The 21630-nt window shown below is 50.3% G+C and overlaps 1 protein-coding gene across 5 annotated transcripts in view; it reads right to left on the bottom strand.

Annotated features, from left to right (window-relative positions):
* Positions 1 to 6778: 6778 nt before the first annotated feature.
* Positions 6779 to 21630, bottom strand: part of WSCD1 (WSC domain containing 1) — a 50593-nt gene continuing 35741 nt past the window's right edge. For 3 of the 5 annotated variants that reach the window (XM_053911553.2, XM_053911552.2, XM_024565174.4), the window contains 3 exons: positions 20742 to 20906; positions 17791 to 17991; positions 6782 to 16403 (listed from right to left, as the gene is read on the bottom strand). In XM_053911553.2, the coding sequence (XP_053767528.1) occupies positions 16051 to 16403; positions 17791 to 17991; positions 20742 to 20906 (719 nt within the window). In that variant the 3' untranslated portion in view covers positions 6782 to 16050. Of the gene's footprint in view, positions 16404 to 17790; positions 17992 to 20741; positions 20907 to 21630 lie in introns of all 5 variants that reach the window. The other 2 variants (XM_053911555.2, XM_071219309.1) reach the window with 2 other exon arrangements.

Below are 21630 nucleotides of genomic sequence, written 5' to 3'. Positions count from 1 at the left end.
CAGCAGGTCTCTCCGGAGCAGCCCTAGCCAGGCCCAGTACGAAGGGCTGCATTGTCCTCAAGCCAAGGGAGTTTCCGCACCAGAGGATAAATCCTCTGATTTGCATTTGAATCAGAGCAAGATGAGCCCTGGAGAACAGTATCCCCTTCCCTTTTATACAAAACCAAAAGGAGGCTTTAGATCCTTTTAGGAGACTTGAACCCTAGGGCCAGGTCAAAGGGAGACAGAAGGCAGGCAGTAAGAGCGAAGGACCCTGGCTGGCTGACTGGCTGAATGTTTGCTGGATGGATAGATGAAGCTGAGTTGAGTGAGATTTCCCACATCCTACCCCTTGAGGTTCTGGCAGACACTATGTACCCAGTTCTTACAGAAAGACCAGACTCTTGAGCTCCCAGGCAGGTGATTACAGCCTCAGACCTGCTTCTCAAGTTCAGGAAGGAAAATGCTTTCATGTTTTTTTCCAAAACCACTGTAAGGAAATGATTTCAATCTTCCTAAGTGGGAATTAAATCCTATCCATATGGAATGGGTTTGCTTTTCCTTCTTGCTCCTTTGGGCTACGCAGCTCTGTTTTCTGGCCTCTGACTGACCCCTGGCCCCAAGGTCTCCTTTCCAATCCTGTGCCAAGGCCAGAAAATCATCAAGGATGAAGATGGAGATTGAGGAGCTCATTGGCAGCCTCCCAGAGGGAAGAGCCCAGCTCTCCAGCCTGCAGGACATGCTGGTTTCCCTTCAGAAATAAGATCCATCAATTGACTAGTGCTTTGAAGTGCTGGGGTGCTTGACACGTCAGAGTGTGAGTGTGTCTATGTGTGCGTGTGCAGCAAATGTCTGTGTGTTCCCATTCCTCCCTGTGTGGGAAAGGTGGGGAGAAGGGCAGACAGGGAATGCTCCAGGGCTCGCCCCCTCTCTCCTTTGGAGCATCAGGCAGGGTGGACACCAGCAAGCAGGTGGGCCACTCCTGGCTGAGCCCCAGGTGAAGAAGGCCTCTCCGTGAGTTAAGTGTGTCTGCCACATGCTCAGCAGCGCCCACGCCTTCTCTGGGCCTGAGAGACGGGTTATTGCTCCTACATTCTTGTACCAGTAACCTCCGCTCTGCCGGCACTGCAGTTCCCCGCAGGCAAAGCAGTAGCTGCAGCCTGGCACAGCCGGCTCCCCATCTGCCCTTTCTCTTGTTTCTTATATCCCACTTGGCTCTCTTCTCCTCTCCAAACATTTCCTGTCCGTGACACGCTGACACTATGTAGCAGCCTTGGGACCAGTGATTGTCCCTGTAGGATCATGTGTGTGGGTGGATGAGCCAGAGCCACACACCCCTGCTGACCAGGGATCACCAGAGCACCGGCCTGGACCTGAAGGGATGAGTCGTTCTTCTCTATATCCTTTGGGAGCATGTTTGGAATGACACTCCTGCTGTGGCTTCTACAGTGTGCATTGGTGGGATTGTCCTGAGTGGGAGGAGGGCAACCATAGAGTGAAGAAGAAAACGCTCGCTGTCACTGCTTGGATTCTAGAAAACACCTTGCTTTATTTTAGTCAATGAGGTGGATAATTTTTCTATATTTGTGTGACTTTCCCTTATTGTTCATTTGCTCATGAATGCATCTGATTATTCATTTAGCAAACATTTAGTGAGAACCTAAAGAAGCCAATGGGTCAGAGTGATTCGCTCAGCAACTCAGCACCCTGGTTTTCAAATCCCAGCTCCAGCATTTCCCAATCTCTTTGAACCCCCATTTCCTTATCTATTAAATAGGAGGCGTAAATGTAGTATCTGCTTCATAAGACTGTTCTGAGGGATTCAATAAAATCACATTTTAAGTCCTCCATAAATGTTAGTTACTATCACTGTTGTTGATAGCATTGTTGTTACTATTACTTTGAGCCAAGTGTCCCGGGGGAGCTGGAGAAACAGTGACAAACAGCACAGCCTCCGCCCTGCAGACAGCGCTGTCCAGCTGCCAAGACAGGTAGGAAGAGAACCAATGCCAGTGAGGAGGAGAACGATGAAAATGGAACTGGAGGTGGGGTCCGGCGGAGAGACCCACTCGTCCTGCTTCAGGAAACAGAGAAGCCTCCTTGGAGGAAGTGGGTCCACTCGAGGTGGGCCTTGAAGGACATTTAAGACTTTAATAATCAGAGAGAGGGGAGAAAGATGTTTCAAGGAGATGGACGAGGATAAGCAAGGGCAAAGGACAGGGTGGCCAAACGTAGATGGAAGACGACAGTCACACGGAGGACGGTGCTATGGCCAGATGGCAGAGGGCCTTGACTGCCAAGCCTAGTGGGGCATTTGGGGTTTATTCTATTGGCTGTGGGGCGTGATTCAGCATCTTAAGCAAGGGAGTAATGGGATCCAATCATTGCCAAGGGTACAACTTGCCATTATGAAAGTAAATACGTTTACCCGAGACTCTTGAGAAAATTGGCAGGAATAAGTGGCCAGATTTTCAGCACTTTGCCTGTGTGAGTTTGCTTCCTGCCACAGGCAAAGGGGCCAAGAATAATGATGTCATGGGGGCCATGGGATGCCTCATGTGCAGGGCAGGCAGCCAACTTGCACTTGCCGGACCACGAGGCAGAAGTGAAGAAGAAGGCATTTAGCATGCCCAACTTCCCCCCAACCCGGATAGTCTCAGTGGGCTTCTAGAGATCTGGGGAAATTATACATGGGAAACTGAGGCAGGTGAGACCAATACAAGGCAAACTGGAGCCAGATGAACCTGAGTCTGAATCTTTATTCTGCCACTTAATTAGCTCTGTGACCTTGGAGACAAATTGTACAACTTTTCTGAGGCTCTGTTTTCCTCATCCGTATAAGGGGAATTCTATTTCACAGCGCTGTGATGAGGACTCGGGGAGAATGTGTGAACGTTTTGGGCATATTGCCAGGCATGCAGCAAGTGCTCATCAAAGGGCAGCTGGGAGGAGGGGCTTTGAAAAGGCTCAGCACACCAGCCTTTCCTCCTCCTTCCCCAGCTCCCTCCCTCAGTCCTCCTCACCAGCCGTGCCCTGCTCAGGCTGCTGTCTCTCCGTCCCAGGTCTGGCTAGACAGGGGCAGGAATGAAAAGAGAAGCAACCTGCCTTGGAGGCTTTAGAGTCAGATAAAACCAAACCATATCATGCATTTTTTACCATTTCTCTCCTAAGAGGGTAAAATACATATCATAGATCTTTTTTTTCCCAGGACCTTTGAAATTCTTGCTATGAACGATAAAGCACATCAATGAATTTTCCCATGAATATTTATTGAAGTAGCACTTTTAATACAAAGCCATTTGAAGAGTGAAACTCCACAGAAAATGCATTTTGTGCAGCCATTGATCTTAAAATATTTACTATGAATATGCTCATCCTAGAAATATTACGCACTGCTTTTTATTATCTGCTCCGGGTGAAACTGCAGGGATTTGGGCTAGATGGGCTTTACAAGCTGAACAGCATTGGCAGGATGAGCTTCTGGACTGCATTCAGCTTGCTTTCCAGCCCTTGGTTTGTCGGTTTCTGGCAAATGTTCTATAGACATCTCTGGGATTCATGGCAGATTATGAAGGCGGCCTGAAGATTCACGTGTAACATGTGAGTTCTAAAAACAGATTGTCATAGACTCAGGAAGATGAGCTAGAAGGAACTTAGAGGTCACCTTGCCCAATGCCTTCCCTTCCACATGAAGGCGCTCTTAAAGACTGGATGCCATTTTGCAACCCACCCATCAGACTGGGGAAAGTGGAAGAGTGGGAACTCCCACAGTCCATGAAGATGCAAGGAAAAAAGCATTTCATACATTCTGGTGGGACTATGAATGGTTACAGATTTTTGGAGAGCAGGTCACCAATATCAATTCAAATGAAAATGTCACATACCTTTGAGTCAGCACTTTTGCTTTTGGGGCTCTGTCCTCTAAAACTGAAAGCACTCACATACTGATGTATGTGTAGCATGATGCTCGTTGCAGCCTGGTTTGTAGTGGCCCCAACAAGAAACAGCCTGGGTATCCACCAAGAGGGAAATGTGAATAAATCACTCCCCGATTCTGCAGACTGGTAGTCTTCGGGGATTTTGACTGCTTATTTAGTGATAGCAGGCACCTCCAAAATATGGATATATATTTGTATCTATAAATATCCCAAATATAGGATAAACAAATTCAAAATGGAAATGGTAAAGAGATGAGAACAAAATCAAAGTTAGGGGGCCCCTGTGAACTCTGGCCAGGAAGACAAGGTCATGAGGTCAAAGCCAGATGGCGGCTCCACCACCAGCCTTGAGTAATGGAGAAGAATCGAGCCTCCCACAGATGCATGGACGGTTAGTGGCAGAGCCAGCTCTAGAGCCCAAGTGGCCTCAGACTCCTAGGTCTGGTGATGTCTCCCCTCCTCAGAGTCGTCTCATTCTCCACAACCACGGACCGATGACCCAGGGCACGCGTCACTCAGTGACTCATGGGATTTGGACAGGCAAGAGGTATCAAAAAGGGGTGTTTCTGCGGGAAAATGGCAGAGCAACTGTCAGAGCAGAATATGGCTTTTTAAAGGAGTGAGAATAGATGAAGGTATCTCTGGGTTATTTCATCAGTTGTTCGTCTGCAATCAAAAATCTGCCTAAAACCGTTCGCTTATGGAATTCACTGTGCAGTGCAGCTCTCCAATCTGAAGGCTTGCTGGCACCCTGGGCATCAGACATCCTGTCCCCGACCCTGCGCAGTGTAGCAAAGCTCAACCCGCTGATGACAGCGTGAGAGGCGGGGAGAGGACGGAGAGAGAGAGAGAGAGAGAGAGAGAGAGAGACTGCTTCCTGGCAGATGGTCTTGCTGGGACCTGGAGGGGCAGGAGATGGAACCAGATTCAGGATAATTCTTGATCAGAACTCAATAGCCTCAGAGATGGTCCTACTACCCTTGGCTACTGGGCTATTTGAGGAGAAAATTAAATTATAATCCTAACACACTTTGTACATCTAGAAATTTGTTATCGTAATTAAATGCTAATAAGGTGTGAGAGAGTAAATGGATAGTTTCCTTAAAGATTACACTCCACCACCCAAGGTCAGGTGGAAATGATAAGTAATGTAGTGGTATAGTCAGGTCGCTCCGGCTGAATAAATGCCGTGATGAAAGCAAGGAGTCATTCAGTTCTCTATATTTGAACATCTCATTAGAATCGGTGTCATTCAAAGATGTATTGGGTGGCAAAGAGGTGACATTTAAGGTCTCTCACAGAAAGCCAAGGCTTTAATTATCTGATGGAGGTTAATGTGCCTATGGAACAGGGTAAGCCTGGGCATAACAGAAAACGATGCATTATGCAAAGAGCAGGTCTCACGGGTGAGCCTATGGGGTGGACCGCCCCACCAGGAGGTCTGGCCAGAGTTTTTCTGCCCTGGTGGTTCCCTGCCAGGATGAATGTGGGGACCAGGACAGTTCTCCTTGGTGTAAAGGAGTAATGGCCGCAGCTGGGAGTGAGGGAGAAGACCGCAGGAAATGAATCCCTACCCTCAACAGTAACGTAGGCAGGAGCCTAGTCAGCCTATGGGTCCAGAGAAACATTGTGGAGAGGCAGATGGCTGTGGCATGGCTCCATGCAGGGGAGAGGCCATGGGCAAGCAGCAGCAGGGAGGACTGTGAGGGCCTCGGCTGGACGGAGTGCAGTGGACGGCTGCCTCAGTGGCTCCCAGTGAGCCCCGCTTCGGGTATAGTCCCCTCTCCCGGGTGTGGGCTCAACCTAGTGACTTGCTCCTAACAAATACAATACAGTAAGAGTGATGGGATGTGACTTCTAAGATTAGGTTACAAAACCGTAACTTCTATCTTGTGGACACTGTCTTTAGCTTGCCTCACCTTCTCACTCTGATGAGGCAAGTCACCACACTGGGAGACGCCTTATGGGGAGGCCCACGTGGCACAGAACAAAGGGCCTCAGTCCAACAGCCCACAGGACCTGGATGCTGTCAATGACCCTGGGAGTGAGCTTGGACATGTCCACTCCCAGTTGAACTTTCAGGTGAGACTGCAGCCCACTCAGCTTCTTGATTGTAGCCTCATGAGTGTTCTTGAGCTGGAGGACCCAGTTAAGCTGTGCTGATTTTCTGACCCACAGAAACTCTGAGTTCATGAATATTTGGTTTAAGTTGTGGCTTTAAGTTATGCCTCAGTTTTGGGTGTGATTTCTTACACGATGACAGATAACTAATGCAGTGAGCTTTAGAGTCTCTGCTGATGCTGGGATGGGAGGCTCTAGGCTGCCCAGCAGGCAGACCCTCCTTTCTCTGTCTCTGCATTTCTTACCCTCACCCCATCCCACAGAGAGAAAAGACCCACCTGTCCCTAACCTCACCAGCGGGGCTGGGAGAGAAACCTGCATTCATTCCTGCCTGAGTCAGGGCATGGGAGTGGGTCTGGGGAAGAGAGCCTCCAACCTTCCTCTCTTTGCCACTTATGCAAACTCACTAGCCCTCCTCTACTGCTCTCAGAAGTAAAAGGAGTGGAGGTCTCTATGGTATACCTTGGGGCATAAAATAAATAGGAGGTTTTTATTTAGAAGAAAAAATGCTTTGCTATAATAATGATTATCTTTAGGGAATGTGCTGCAGAACTAAGGAGGTAGAGAAGCCCACCTACCCCAAGGCAAACCAGAGGGAGCCCACCTGCAATGGAGGCTCCCGTGTGGAGCCAGGTGAAGCTCACACCATTAGACTGCCTTCCTGAACAGGGCTCTTGAGGAAAATCCTGCTGATTTTTATCCTGTTCTTCTCCAAGCGTCAGGAACAGATGGTTGACCAGGAACTGGTATAGTAGTTCAAAACAACTCTCCAAGGGGGTTTGGGGGTTGCCATATTTCTTCACCTTTTTTTTTAACCTGTAGCACTAAACAGTTATGGCTGAACTCAGTTCCCAAGATTCTCAATAGGTAGCTGATGGAAAAATTCAGCAACATACTCTCAATTCACAGAGAAAAAAAGCAAGATAGTATATTTGAGGAAGGTGTTTTATTTTCCTGAAAAATTTAAAAAACCAGGTGATTTAGGATTTTCGTGCATCCCTCCTTCTGGTTCACTAAAACTCCCTGTACCTCTGGCTCATCTGCCCCGTGCTTGAGGCAGAGCTTACAGGGATAGAGACAAACTACAATACTGTCTCTGCCTCCAGTGGTTTAAAATCCAGTGAAGGAAATATGTGAATGCAGTTTTCAAGTTAATGAAAAATGTTGGTGAATTGTTTATCAAAATTTAAAAAATGAAGAATGGAAGCAATGAACAAAAATGATCATAAGGGTATTTTATTTCGGGGGGAGCCTGGACCAAGACTGGCTTCTCACGTGAGGTTTGGTCTACTATGATACATTGGTGAGGGCCTGTGCTTTGAGCAGGGACGGAGATTGTTCCTTTTCACCAGACTGTGTAGATGAGATAAACAGAATCTTAGAATGCCAGAGCTGGATGAGGCCTTTGACAACTGCTATTTCAAACTTTTCATTATTTTAATGAGGAAACTGAGATTCAGAGAGAGGAAGACCCTTGTCCAAAGTCACATAGCGAGCAAATGATGCTTTTAGAATAAAATCCAGGACTCTCACTCCAAGCCAGTATTGTTTTGGGATGCTTTTAGGCCACCTGAAGGTATCAAAAGTAGATCTTGTTTTCATGATCAAGGATCTGGTCTTCATGATCTTGGTGGATAAAACAAGCACTTGCTCTGTGTTTCCTCCCTGAATCAAATGTGTACAATAACTTAGCTGTGCCTGAAAACAAGAAGAGAACCAGAGTGGATCCCAAACCAAACAAACTCTGAAAGATAGAAAAAGGAAAGATGAGGAAATTGGCACCCAGGACATTGCTGGGAGCTGTGCCTCAGAGGGCTGGGCGCTCCCACCAAGAGCTGCAGTTGGAGGGCAGGAGGTGGTCTGGGGGAGTTCGCATGGCCATGGGTCGAGGCATCAAACCCGAGACAGCCAGGATGGTTGGTCCTTGCACAGTTCTCCTCCCGTCTTATGAACACACAAATGCTAACATTTTGATGAAAACGCAAACCATGAAAAAGACAGCAAAATCGACAAATGGAAAAACTCACACCCAAAGATGCAGAAGTAATAGAATAACCAGCAGAGAACATTTACATATGTATATTTAATATCCTCAGCTATGAAGGGGCCTCATCCATGAAACAAGTTTTAATCACTTACAGGTCTTGGGAATAAAAAACCATAATTATATTTAGAAGTCAACAGGTTGATTGAAGAGAAGAATGCACACAGTGAAGAGCAAATTATTGTTTTTGACTATCAAAGTGAAGAATTCTCCAAGAACCCAGCACAGTGGGATTGAGAGAGAGAAAATATGTAAAAAGGGCTGCAATGTGGAAACTAGGTTTTGTAGTCCCGGTGTCAGTGTGGAGGAATGCCAGAATGAGGAATTAGAGAGGGAAAGAGATGGCATTATTCAAATCAATAATAGTTAATGTCCTAAAATTAAAGAAAGAAGTCCAGATATTGAAAGGCCCACTATGTGCTGAGCAAGATAAATAAACAGAGAATATAGAGGTGGCCAACATGCGCTGGGGATATTCCTAGTGGGTCTGTTAATGACAAGGCAGTGGACTGGGGACATTAGACCTAATCCTCCTGGATGGTTCTTCAAAACATCTACTACACTCAGTGCCATCCAGTGCGCAGCGTTGCTCTGCAGACCGTAAGGAATGCACTAATTTCTGGACTTGCTCCATGTTGGTGTTGTGATGAGCAGACCCAAAGACGGTCCCCAATGGTCCCCAGTTCCTGGTGTTCATATCATTGTGTAATCTCCTGCCCTTGAGTGTGGGCAGGGTCTGTGACTTGCTTCTATCCAGGCTACAGCAAAGGTGAAGAGATGGCATTCCTGTGATTTGTAATGTACGTAACACTCTGCCTCACTCTGCAGCCAGCCCTGCCAAGAAGCCCACAGCCGTGTTTGAACTGCCTAGGAGAGGCCCACTTACTAAGAACTGTGGATGGGCTGGAGAGACTGAGAGCCTCAATCCTATAACTGCCAGTGACTTAATTCTGCCAACAGTCTGCATGAGTTGGATGTGGTCACTTCCCCAGTCAAACCTACAGATGAGAAAGCAGCCTGACTAACACCTCGATTGCAGCCCAGTGAGATCCTGAAGCAGATGATGCATCTAAGCTGTGCCCAGACTCCTCACCTGCAGAAGCTGTGGGATAAAATATGTGTTGTTTTTAGTTGCTCAGTCTGTGGTAATTTGTTATGTAGCACTAGAAAACTAATTCAGGTGATTCTGGTGAGTTGTGATCTCAACCTTTGGCATGTCTGATGGTACAATGCAGATGGCTGCAGGCTGCATAGAGAGGGAAGTATGTGTGCCTGGTACCACAGCTCTGCATTCCCAGGCATTCTCCCAGACATGCTAAGTGTGTGCCCTGCCTTCCAAAGTGGGACTGGATTGCTGTGTCATCTGGATGTGGTAGCTCTGCCTGTGGCAGAAGAGTTATCCAGGTGAATTGATGCCAAAGTCAGGTGACCAGGCTCTTGTCATTTGTAAAGCTCAGGTAGGCTGGCATGAGATTCAAATGGGCAGTTGTCTGTCAGCAGCTGGAGCTCATGCCTGCACACACATGTACTTATACACACACAAACACTGCCGGGCTCAGGACCACCAAAGATGCTTGTGGATTAGTATCGTTTGGGATCAGGGCTTTTCTGCTGCCTGGGATGTTTGTGACTCAGGAAGAAAACCCTGGGCTCCTTTCTTATGGCAAATTATGGTCCATCTCTCTGACTGCTCTCCTGTGGAAGGGCCTGCACCATCTGAGCAAGTTTTTAAGTACTGGGAATGCTTGATAAATGGCCCTTAAAATTGAATTCAGGTGCCCATGGAAAGTGTTTGCAGTGAAATTAATGGGGTCGCTTCCAAATGAGCTTAATGGCACACTTGCCTCATTTCCAGCAATTTCTTGAGGAGTTACAAGAATGCAGTACTAGGGTAATCGGGTGGTTTCATGGAAGAGGCCTCTCTCCATCCCCATCTCCACCGCTCACCCTCACAGCAGGACCTCGGAGGCGACCCTTTCCCATTTTGAATCTCATTGTTCTCATCTGCACAATAAAGGACCTGAACTTTGGGCAACATTCTCAGAAACTATATCTTCCCACGCCCCATGGAAATGATAATGTTCACTTCACTGATGCACATGTGGAAGTTTGTCAGACTTCATGACTTGTAAGAACACTGCTGTTATGAATCATCGTTGGCCACACCATCGAGCCCTGTATCTGTCACTGCTGATGTCTGAATCTAAAAAACGTCTCAAGTACTGAAGACACCTTGGAAAGTTAATTCATTTAGCTCATGCTTATGCTCACAGCACCAACTAGAATTGTTTTTATTTTTGTTGCCATCAAGATTCTTTATTTTACATAAACAATTGTGCTTATTACTTAGGATGGAACTGCTCGTATTTCCCATGGCACAGGATCAGATTTCTGTTTTTGCATGCAAGAGCTCTGAGGAGGAGCCCAAATCTATCTTCCATCACAAAAGGGAGCACTGGGGGCAAATATACTCACATTGATTCCCTAGGATCCTTGGCTTTCTCTATTGATTTTATACACCTCCATCCTGGCACACTGTGTTAGAGTCAGACACCCCAAGGAGAGTTTGGATATAGGGGGCATAACTCCGTCTGTCCCTCTATCACAGAGCAGGGTCAAAGGGGGGAGGACAGAAGAGGGTAACTCTCAGTTTCATCCCTCCTCTCCTCCAATGGCAGCAGTTCTGCTCTGCCCCGAGCTTGCATGTCCCACTCAGCAAAATCAAAGCTGTATGACTAACCATACCTACCCTCCTTAGAAGGCAGTTTATTGCCCATCAGCTCTTACTTAAAATCATCTCTTGAATGAGGTGTCACCTTCAGTCCAAATAGCTTATCAAAGCATACCACATCATATTCTTCATGAAGAGTTATAGTAAACGCAACAAGGCCATACTTTTTACAATTAAAGATGAGATAGTCCTCTCATCTGCCAAGTGGAGATACTAACAAAGTATTGGTTAAGGATTAAATAAGACAATTGATGATTTGGACTGGACAATCAAGAGGAATGATTTTCTAAGGATATACAGGTGGCTTCACGGTATACTGACTTAAAAATGCTGCTTGTCCTGGCCAAAAAGCACAGCCTCCTATTGAGCATTTCACACTCAGCCCCATTCCTGTAAAAAGCAACTTCCTAATTCTACTAGCTCATACTGATCTGAATTTTGGTCTTTATCTACATCAGCCAGAGACAGAGAATGTCAGGACCCCAGGGCCTTTCAATCCAAGCCCTTTGGACCACTGCTCTGGGCTGTAAGTAATAAAAACTCAACTCAACTTAAACAATAAGGGAATTTATTGGCTCACGGAAGAAAACTATCCAGAGGTGGGGCCAATCCCTGGCAAAGCTTGATGCTGTACTTAAACAATGTCACCAAGTACCTGGCTTTTTTTTTTTTTTTTTTTTGTCTCTTGACTCTCCCTTCAATAGTGTCAGCTTCAGGCTGAGAGTGGTTCTTTTCTTTTATTTAAATATTTTATTTATTTATTTTTAGAGAGAAGGAGAGGGGGGGAGAAAGAGAGGGAGAGAAACATCAATGTGAGAGAAACATTGATTGGTTGTTTCTCAGATGCACTCTAACCGGGGACTGAACCCTCAACCCAGGCATGTGCCCTGACTGGGAATCGAAATGACAACCTTTTGTTTTGTGGGACGATGCTCAACCAACTGTGCCAAACCACTCAGGGCAAGAGTGATTCTTCTCCATGGTCCCAAAATGACCACCATCAAGACTCAAGATTACCTACTTCCTCTTTCACATCCAGCAGGGTGGATAAAAAGACCCTCTACTCAACATTCCCAGAAAAAGTCTTGAAATTCCCTCTGGCTGCATTGCCTTAGCTCACATTGCCATATCTGAACCAATCGCTGTAGCCAGGGAGCTGGAATGTGCTGTTGACTTAGTTTAGGTGATGCATGCACCCCTGGAAGTGATGATAGAGTCAGTTTAACCAGATCATAAAATCCTCAAACAGAAATCAGGGGCTGCTGGGAAAGGAAATGGGGGAATGAACACTGGGCATACAACCAACAATATCCATCACGTCCCTTGTTTTGTGGATGGAAAACTGAGACCAAGATCACAGCAGAGAGGGCTGAGGCTACAATCTTGTCCTCCCATCAGCAGACCATGTATTATTTCTACTCTACTTCTACTTGTTAGGCCAACCTGCCTACTCCTGAGTGCTGATCAATGTGGGCTCAGACCAATCAATTTCTTCCTAAACCTGAACAGACCGGAGGCATCACATTCAAATACCTCCAACAAGTTTCTAGTAAAAAGAAAACAAACCTATGCTCCAAGGATTTTTGCAGCCACAAAGATCAACTCCAGCACTTTTGCCTCCCCTCTTGGGGCCCCCTAAGTACCAGTAGCTCCTGCTACTTTTAAGGGGAAAAAATGCATTCTGGTGTGCAAACATTATTGCATATTCATGCACTCAAAATCTAATTTTAGCTGCAAAAGACTTCATTACAAGATGCTCACATAATTAAGCAGCTTTCTTCCCAGGGTTTGAAAGCCTGTCTATTCTTCTCTCTCATTTCCACATCACTGGGATTATCAGAATGTGTTTTAGTTTCTTAAAATTATACATTTTGGGTTTTCCAAATTAATCCACAACAGGAGATGAAATCCATGAAAATTACGTTTTAACACAGGCTTGTGTCACTCCACAGTCTTCCTATTAAAGATGGAATCTGTAGACAGTCAGGGTTTCACTGTTCATAGGCTCCTGATGCGTTCATCACGTTTCTCCCCTAGATACAGATCTGCTTTTACTCCTTGGCTGGTTGGAACAGTATTCCCTTTATGGAGAAGCCATGTGCTATAGACAAGACCTAACCTGGACATAAACAAAGGAAAGGTGGATCCTCTCCCTGTGCTCCGTTCTCCTGCAGAGGCAGGCCCAGGGCTATGGCTGCTGAGAACCAGCAGCAGCTGGTAGGTCCTTTGCACCTCTTCCCTCCCCTCTTTGCTCAGCATGCAGAAGCACCTGCCAAGTGTCAGGTCCCTCACCACACACAGTGACTCAACATGACCTGGATGCACCCTGACCCCATCATTCTACTCATCTGCATGCCTGGCTAAGGTGCAAGTAAACTATGGGGCCATTGGGGCAGGTAACACTCCACCTGGAAGGAGAGGTCCCTGAGTACCTGGTTGCTAGGAATGTACCCATCCACCTACCAGGAAGCATGGGCTGTGCTGTTACTCTCCTGACTTGTGGGGTGGGGAAGGGTGTGGCTTGGCTGTGGTCCAGGCCATCTGTCCAGCCACACCTCTGCCTTCTCCAGCCCCACGGCTTTTGAGTCTTCTACTTGAAGATCATCGGGGTGGGTGGCTAGGGAGTGAGGGCCATGGCCATGGAGCCAGTCTCGGGAGGAGGCCAGTTTTCCTCCTTTCCATCAGGTGGAACTATGTCTCCTCTAAGACTCTGGGTTTGCTCTGGGGTGCGGGTGTCCAGGGCAGTGTGGGAACCCATGGTGGGTCTCTAGCGCTCCTAGAACTCAGGAGACACAGTATCATCTGGCCTTCACAGATTTGACCGTGGAGCCATGCTCAGCCAATACACATTTACAAAGGCCTTGGTGTTTCCAGCTTTGAGCTGAGCCAGATGATGCTGTGGGAGGGTCTTGAACAGCCTCAGCATCAGTGTAGGTTTGGGGGAACCTCAGGAAGAACTTGGGGGCCACCAGGAGCACAGATGCTCGAGACCAGTCATTGGCAAAACCAAAGGCTGGGGAGGCTTCCCCCTGAGGACGGGTGGCTCCGCTGGGCCCTGCAGTCCTGCCTGCCTTCACTAGGGGTAGCTCTCAGCTCCCAACCACTAACCAGGGAGCAGAGGGTCAGGGCCTCCCCACGCCCAGTTTTCTCAAACCTCTTGCCCCATTTTCTCCTTGTGATGCAGATTGGCTCAAGCTGAGGAGACATCAGATGAAGGGCCCAGCTGGGGTTACTCTAGGCCTGGGCAAGCTGCAAAAGGGCTTTGGGGCTTCCCACCCACCCTCTCCCTCTCTTTCCCCCAAAGGGTCAGTGTGCAATTAGACTCTCTACAACTCTCCTGCATCTTGCTGTCCTGGGCCATGCTCCTGGGTCCGTTCCAACCTTTAGACCTGAGCCCCTGGCCTTCACAGCCTCATTCCTGAGCCCAAGACATGTAGCAAAGGGTGACCCAGGAAGGTAATTAGCATCAACACCTCTGCCCCTACCAGGCTGAACACTAAGCGGCTGTAGAAGGACTGAGTTCTTTTCTGGGGCCCACCTCTGTTCTCACCCACCCACTCCCCTCCTTCTGCTGCAGACTTGAAGAGAGACACACAGCCCATGTCCCTTTCACCTCTTTTGCAAAACACACCAGGTTTTCCAAGCCTCTGAGCCTTTGCACATGCTGTTCTCTTTGCCTTAATTATCCTTCCCCTCTGCTCTGCCAGGATAATTCCTACCGATTTCTCAAGACCAGGGCAAAGTCGCTGAGGCGCATTCCCCGAAGACCCAGGCACACAGCTGACCACTGGGAGACTGCACACACATGTGCTCCTCCACCACTGGGCTTCTTGCTCCGTTTGTGAAGACCCCTCCCCTGGCCCCACCAGAATGAGCCGGGGGTGCAGAAAAGGTGCCTTTCATGTAGTCTTCTTCTCCCAGGGCCAGCACACAGCAGGTGTCAGCATCTTTGGGTGTCCTCCCCGTTTTGTGGAGGGAATGGATGAACGAGTGGGGAGGATGGCAGCACAGCAGAAAAAGAGACAAGTGGCATGGCAGAGAGGCCAGTGACAGGAAGTGGTGGGGTGAGTTAATAGAGGGACAGAGAGGGCTTGGCGCCATGGCCACTGGGGGTCAAGAAGAAGCTTCGGCCATGGCCTTTCCCCCACGGGTCCAGTGTTATGTTGTTGATGGACCATGCAGGTCCCCTTCCTCATGACCCAAGGGCAGGACCCACAGAAAGCAGGGGCCTGTCAAGATGGGTATGGCATCCAGTTGCAGTGATCCCCGAGACCCAACCTTCCTCGGATTCCCCAAGCCCAACCCAAGTCCCCACCTGATGGCATATGGGTCCTCGGGTCTAGTACTCCCCTGAGGCCCAGCCCCCTCCTCGCCCCACTGTCCCCTCACCCTCACACCTTGGATCTGAGGCATGGGGTGAATGCCTAGCTATCCTGGGGACAGCTGGAGAAAGAAGCCAGGCAAACAGGCCCCACTCCAAGGAGCATTCATGTTGGAAGGGGTGGCAGGGGGTGCACAGAACCTGCAGTGGGTCCTGAGGTTGGCGTGTGTGTGACGGGTGTTCCACTCTGCCCACAGTGCCGCCAGCCCATCCGCAAAGAGGGAGGCAGGATTGCAGAGTTCGTGGTGCCCAGTTGTCACACCACACACATTTATAGGATGTCAGGGCTGCATGGCCCGGCAGCAACAGTGCGTGAGCCCACCTCCATGCCCCAGTCCTTGCTGCTCACAGCATGGATGCCTGCCCAGCTCAGCACCCCACAGTCAAGAGCCCTGACCAGCAAGTCCATGCCTGGGGCTAAAGACAGGTAACAGGGGGCCTCCGAGAGCCCTGGAAAACGTGTGTCTGTAAGTGTGAGAGAGGGACAGACTCACAGCCTCTGGGAACACATAACCTGGCATGTGTGTGTGTGTGATTGTGTTTGCAGGTCTGGGAGCATCTGGCACACCCTGCATGGTGTCTTGGGCTTGTCAAAATGGGCACTGTGAGCATGGAGTGGTGTGTCTAAGCGTGTCTGGCTAGGCGTGAGTATCTGTTCTGTGACACTGTGTCTGTCTGAGTGGGCTAAGGGCTTGTCTGGTCTCCCTGCACGTGAGGGAGGCAGCGCTGGGCAAGCCTCTCTGCTGGTAGCACAAGCAGCCTTGTGTTTCAGCGAGGCCACCACCTGAGCACCTTGAGCGGGTGCAGCCCCAGGGGCAGCCAGCTCTCAGCGGGGCAGGCAGAGCAGCCTGGCCTATCATCTGGGCACGTACTCCCTGGGCAGCCCAGCCCAGTTGTGGTCACGGAGGGCCTTGTCTACCGTCCGGATGTAGCCGTTGATCAAGTCCTTCATCTCTGGGGTGAAGGGCTCAGGGTCATGAGGGCGCCGGCCGTGCCGCCGGAAGCTGCCTTCCTTATTGTTCTCCACGCAGAGCAGCCGCTCCTCACTCACGGACACGTTGAGGAAGGCCACCATCTCCCGCAGCGTAGGCACCAGGCTGCGCCGCAGCTCCTCGTAGTGCACGACCAGCAGCCGCTTGCCGTACTTGAGCCAGTCCAGGACGTGCGAAGACCACCAGGATGCGTAGCTGTTGACGAAGTCTGGCCACTCTGGGGAGGAGAGGAGGGGTGCCACGTCAGGGCTGTTGGCCCTTCCGGATGCCCAGGGAAGCGGCCAGGATCTTCCACCACCTACACCCTAGGGCCAACCTGCCCGAATGTCCTGCTGAGAAAGACCTTCTGTGTGACTTAGTGTGAGCAGGGCTGATATCAGGCTGGGCTCTGAAGAGTCCTGAGCTGGGAAGATGTGACCTTGGGTCTGTCAGCCCCCTAGCAAACACGTCAAGTTAAAACAAATGTGAACTTTATGTACCAAGAACTGGTTCTGTCTCTCGTGTGCTATGGATTCCTTGACCTTAGGGATGGCACCTGGCCAAGGAGGCCTGGGCTGGGCCGCAGTGCATGACAAGGCAGTGTTAAAGATGGGTGGGAAACCGAGGCAGGGCATCTCTTTCAAGATGACCCTCGTTCATCTTGATCTTGTCTGTGGCCACTGTGCACATCTAGTGTGGGTGGTGGGGATGCACAGCATGTGTGCAGGTGGCTCCTGGGCCTCCAGGTGAGAGGAAGATGCTGCGCAGGCCAAACTTGCCCTCCAGGCTCCTCCTGTGTGTCTGAGTGAGGGTGGTGCCTGGCTGGTGCTCACTGAGTCTGGTGGGTGTGAGGCCGGTCTCACCTGTGGCACGGTGGGGCAGGAGGGCAGGCAATGAAGCCGTGGAAGGGGCAGCTGCCAACTTCTGCAGCTGACCTACTGCATGAGATTTCTCTTCCAGCAAATTAAGAAATTAGGTGTTTTGCTGGGGGCCGGGAGCAAAGTATGCAAATGTTAAGAGATGCCCCAATGAAAATAGTTTCCAGAATTGAGCTGTGGGAAGGCCTTTGCTTTCTCTCATCTCCAGCACAACCCTATGAGATGGGAACTGCTTTGTCTGTCAGATGAGGGACCTGAGGCTCAGAGGGATGCTGCTTGCCCAGGGGCACCGGGCTGGTGAGGGGCCCAGGAGGGATCAGAGCTTAGCTGGCCTCCATCTAAAGGGGAGTCAGCAAGGGGGATAGGGATGACTTGGGGGGCTGGTCCGGGAGAAGGGTGGCAGGGGAAGGGGAGGACAAGGTCAGCCTCAGCTAATCGAGTCACGCAGGGACACAAGCACAGCCTGCCTGGCCTATGGCCCTACATTTCCTCATGCCACCCACCCTGCTGAGTACAGCTTTCTTTCTGATGGCTTAATTTTATATCGCTCACCATGCCGACCTGTACCTCTGTAATTCATTGCCTAAAGGCTGACTGTGAGTATCCTGAGGGGAAAGACTGTGACCCCTTTCCCTGGGCCCTGGAGCCCTGCCCAGTGCACACAGTAGGACTTCAGTAAGTAAGCGTCAGCAGGCTGACTCCGTGAATAAAGTTGCAGTGAGCCCCAGCCCCCGGCCCCTTCTGCACCTTTGCTCTTCCAGTTGCGGTCAGCTGCGTAGCCCAGGTGCCCGGCGCACTTCCTGTTGAACTCGGCCACCAGGGACCTGTAGGGGTTCCGGATCAGCAGGATAGCCGAGTCGAACATCTCGATCTCCCTCCTGCCACTCTCGTGGGTCTTCACGCAGATGGTGCGCCGGCTCCGCCAGTGGTCCTTCTCGCCCTTAAATCCTGCCCCCAAGAAAGGAGAGAGCCGCCTTGGAGGAAGGCATGGTGGAGCCCCCACTGCCAGGCAGCAGGCAAATCCGAATGCTAACCTGCATCCCTGAGGGAAAGCTGACAATAGGGGCATAAGAGAGGCCCGTGGATGGCAGAGCAGAGGGCACTGGGATGGCTCATGGATGGCTGACAGGAGTGGCCTCCTCAAGACTGACCCTGCCCAAAACAGCAGGAGATGTCTAAGAGTTGGGAAAGATGGCGTCTGCTAGCCAAGGGAGATAAGGCACCTCCCGCAGATCCCCAGGAGTTGGGAGTCAGAGGGCCTGACCATGTCCCATCTCTAAACACGGGAGATGCACACGTTTGGGCGTTTTCTTGGCAATTTCACATGCATATTGCAAATACCTCTGTGAGTCAACTATAGTCCCAGGCATAACTGGATGAAGAGATTAAGGTTCAGAGTGGGTGGGTAACTTGCCCAAGATCACACAGCACCATGGCAACAGAGCCAGGGCTCTCTCTACTTGGCTGTGTGTATCCCTGAGAGGCTCCCAGCTTCCACCCACCTCCCCACAGGAGGAGCAGGATCCCGATAATTATGCACAGGGGCTGTAAGCAGCTATTGTCCCTCCCTCTGATCTCAACAGGGCCCCAACCTTGCATCTATGGAGGTTCTCTACCTGGGATGCCCCTCCCCCTCAGCAGGTCTGGCCAAGGTCTCATCTATGATGTTTGAGCCCGGCCCTGCAGAACCCAGGACCCAGTTTCTGTGAACAGAGCCCTGCTGCCATGGAACAATCTCTCTGGGCTGGGGGCCTGCCTTCTTCCTGGGTTCCTTGGACCAGCACTGGGAGCCTGAGCCCGAATGACTTCCAGCTGAGAAGGTCAGACTCTGCCCGTCCATACACACAGTCGCATATTTATCAATGACGGTTATTGTGTGCTCGTTCTGTGTTGCACTTTATGTCGGGGGTCAAGACCAGACCCTGCCTTTACGCTTACAGTCTAGCAGGGAAATAGCCCAAGTATACTACAGAGCATAGGGGCTCATGGGAACAAAGATTAGGGGCACTAATTAGAGGGTGTAGCGGGATGGCACTGAAGGCTTCCAGGAAAGATACTCCCTGAACCTGGTCTGCTGACCGACCGTATCCCGGCGTAGCTGCGCCAGCCAGCTCTGGGGACGTACTCCATAAACGTGCATGAGCTTATCTTGGGCTCTTAGAAACATAAATAAGCCTCTACCTCTTTCATGAATGGCTGGGAAGCATTTGTGTCTACAAATGCCTGGAAACTCACAAGCCTCTTTTGAATCTGGAAGTCCAGGTTCACCTACTGAAATGTAACATGTTTCAAACTTGTCTCTGCCATGGGCCAAACTCCAAAAGGCTTTGACTCATTCTGTCAACCGGCTGGGAGTTTCCAGGAAAGAGGAGTCCAGCCATGGGCTGAGTGGACGTGAGATCCGGCCTCGGACACTTGAGACCCTGGGTGCCTTTCCTAATTGCTGCCTCAGCCTATGTCGGCAGCGGCCCCTTTCCCGTGTAACTCCAGCCGCATTCACCTGGGGCAGGTTTGGCATCTGGCCCTGGAGCTGCCTTGGGAATTTCACATCTGCGTGTGTGATTGCTCTGTAAGTGCTCTGAGGCCAGCGGCCACCTCTGGCTGGCTCAGCCACATGTCCTGTAAGGCTCAGGGACGTGCAGCTGTGTCCCCCAGCCCTTACATGTGGCTGTGTGGACCAGTGGGCCCCTTGGGGACCAAAATAACCAGCAGTGTGGGAAAGGTAAAGGCCTTCTAGATGAACAGGGTGGGTGGCTCCAGCCTGTGCACAGTGGGTGCTTCCCAGGGGACTAGGCCAGAGCGGGTAGGACCACGTGCTCCACCTGGCCACTTCACCTGCAGGTGTCCCAAGAAAAATGGGGCCTGGTTTGATGGACATTCTTGGCTTTTTCCCAACCAGACCCACGTTGCTGTGGGTGGGTCCTGAACCCACTGACATTCAGGAAGTTTCCGTTTTCTCTAGGGTACTACTAATAGTATCCGTTCCCCACACTGAGCTCTACTCAAGAAACCCAGCTGCTGTTGGCGTTGGTGGTATAGTGGTGAGCAGAGCTGCCTTCCAAGAAACCCAGCTGTCGTAACACTTGACAACAGAGAAATATATTCCACCAAATTTAAGTGCCACTTGACTTATCTGAGGCTCTTAGTCCTTCCACAGCCCACAGACTCGAGCCATTTACGTTCGTTTACTTGGCTTGATAAGGCCTCCTATTTCTACAAGATTAGAAATCATAACACTCCTGAAGATTTGGGGGCCTATTTTAAAAAAATAGCATTTTGATAAACTACCCCCTGCCTCTCCCCCACCAAAAAAAAAAAAAAGGAGTGAGCAGATACAGTCTCATCTAATTATTGAGGGCTCTGAAAAAGAAGGAAAATCCAAGAAATGTTTCTAGAGAGTGAATCTGAGCTACTTTGAACCCAGACTAGGTCACATGAATTTTCAGAGTGTGGTCCTGGGAGGCCTGGCCGCATCACCACCTGGGAGCTTGTCACAAATGGCAGTTCCTGGGCCCACACCGGATCAACTGACCCAGACTCTGAGCGCTCGGCCCAGGAGTCTGCCGAACTGAGCGAGCCCTCCAGAGGCTCTGGCATACGCTGCGGTGTTGAGGAGCACCAAGCCAGCGCTTCAAGGGGCCAAGGGGCCATCTGGCACAGCAGCTGCCTTTCCCCGCTCTCCCGCAGCCTTCGCTCACCTTTGTTGTAGAGAGTCCCATCGAAATAATAGCTCCCTGTGTAGAAGCCGGTGGCGTGCTCGATGAGGTGCCGTGCCCAGGTATTCCCGGCTCCCGGGAAGCTCGACAAAGCCACAAACACTTTGGATTTGGTGGGCAGGAACCTTCTGTCTGTGCACCGAGTGTCTGAAAGCCAGAAGCCGTCTCGGGGTTACTCACCCCCAGACTTGCCGCCAGACTCCTCTAGATAGAAACTGCTGACCCAAGACTCCCACTTAACAGAAGTGTGAACTGAAGCCCAGAAAGGGGTTGGGGTGTACCACCTGCATGTTGGCCGCACGGCTCTGTGACTGGCCAGGGAAAGCCCCAATGACAATGAGGCCTCCAAGCGCTCCGCACAAGAGTGTGGTGCAAATGGGCACCCTATGGACCACCAGCCCCTGCTTGTCTCCATGGTCAATGTCATGGCTACCCGCTCAGCAGAGATAACTCCAGGAGAGGTGGCTAGGGTCACAGCTGGGCTGACCAATGCCACACACACAGGTACAGCCGACAAGGAACCAGCTGGACTAATTTCAGGCAAATGAAATTTGAGCCTGCTCTTCCTCCTGCCCCCATCGCAGGCTGCATGAAATGATCAGGTAAAAGCCCAAAGCCCCACACTGTGCTGGGCCATAGTAGGTGCTCCATAAAGGTGGCAACATCCCTCCCTGTCTATTCTTCCTCCATCAGCTTGAAAGGTCAGCTGGGGCAGACTGGATGCTCACACATCACAGCCCAGGAGCCATACAGGTCTCCAAGCCCTGGGCTGGCTCAGGGAAGCCTCTGAGGCCCCTGTGGCTGCTGAGCTCCCATGGCACCCAACGCCACCACCTTGCCATTGCTATCCTTCCGGACCCTGCCTCTCTGC

The sequence above is a fragment of the Desmodus rotundus genome, chromosome 9 (assembly GCF_022682495.2).
Source record: "Desmodus rotundus isolate HL8 chromosome 9, HLdesRot8A.1, whole genome shotgun sequence".
NCBI classification, from domain to species: Eukaryota; Metazoa; Chordata; class Mammalia; order Chiroptera; family Phyllostomidae; genus Desmodus; species Desmodus rotundus.
Note: the sequence above shows the minus strand (reverse complement) of the source record. Positions and strands in the feature narration are given on the sequence as shown.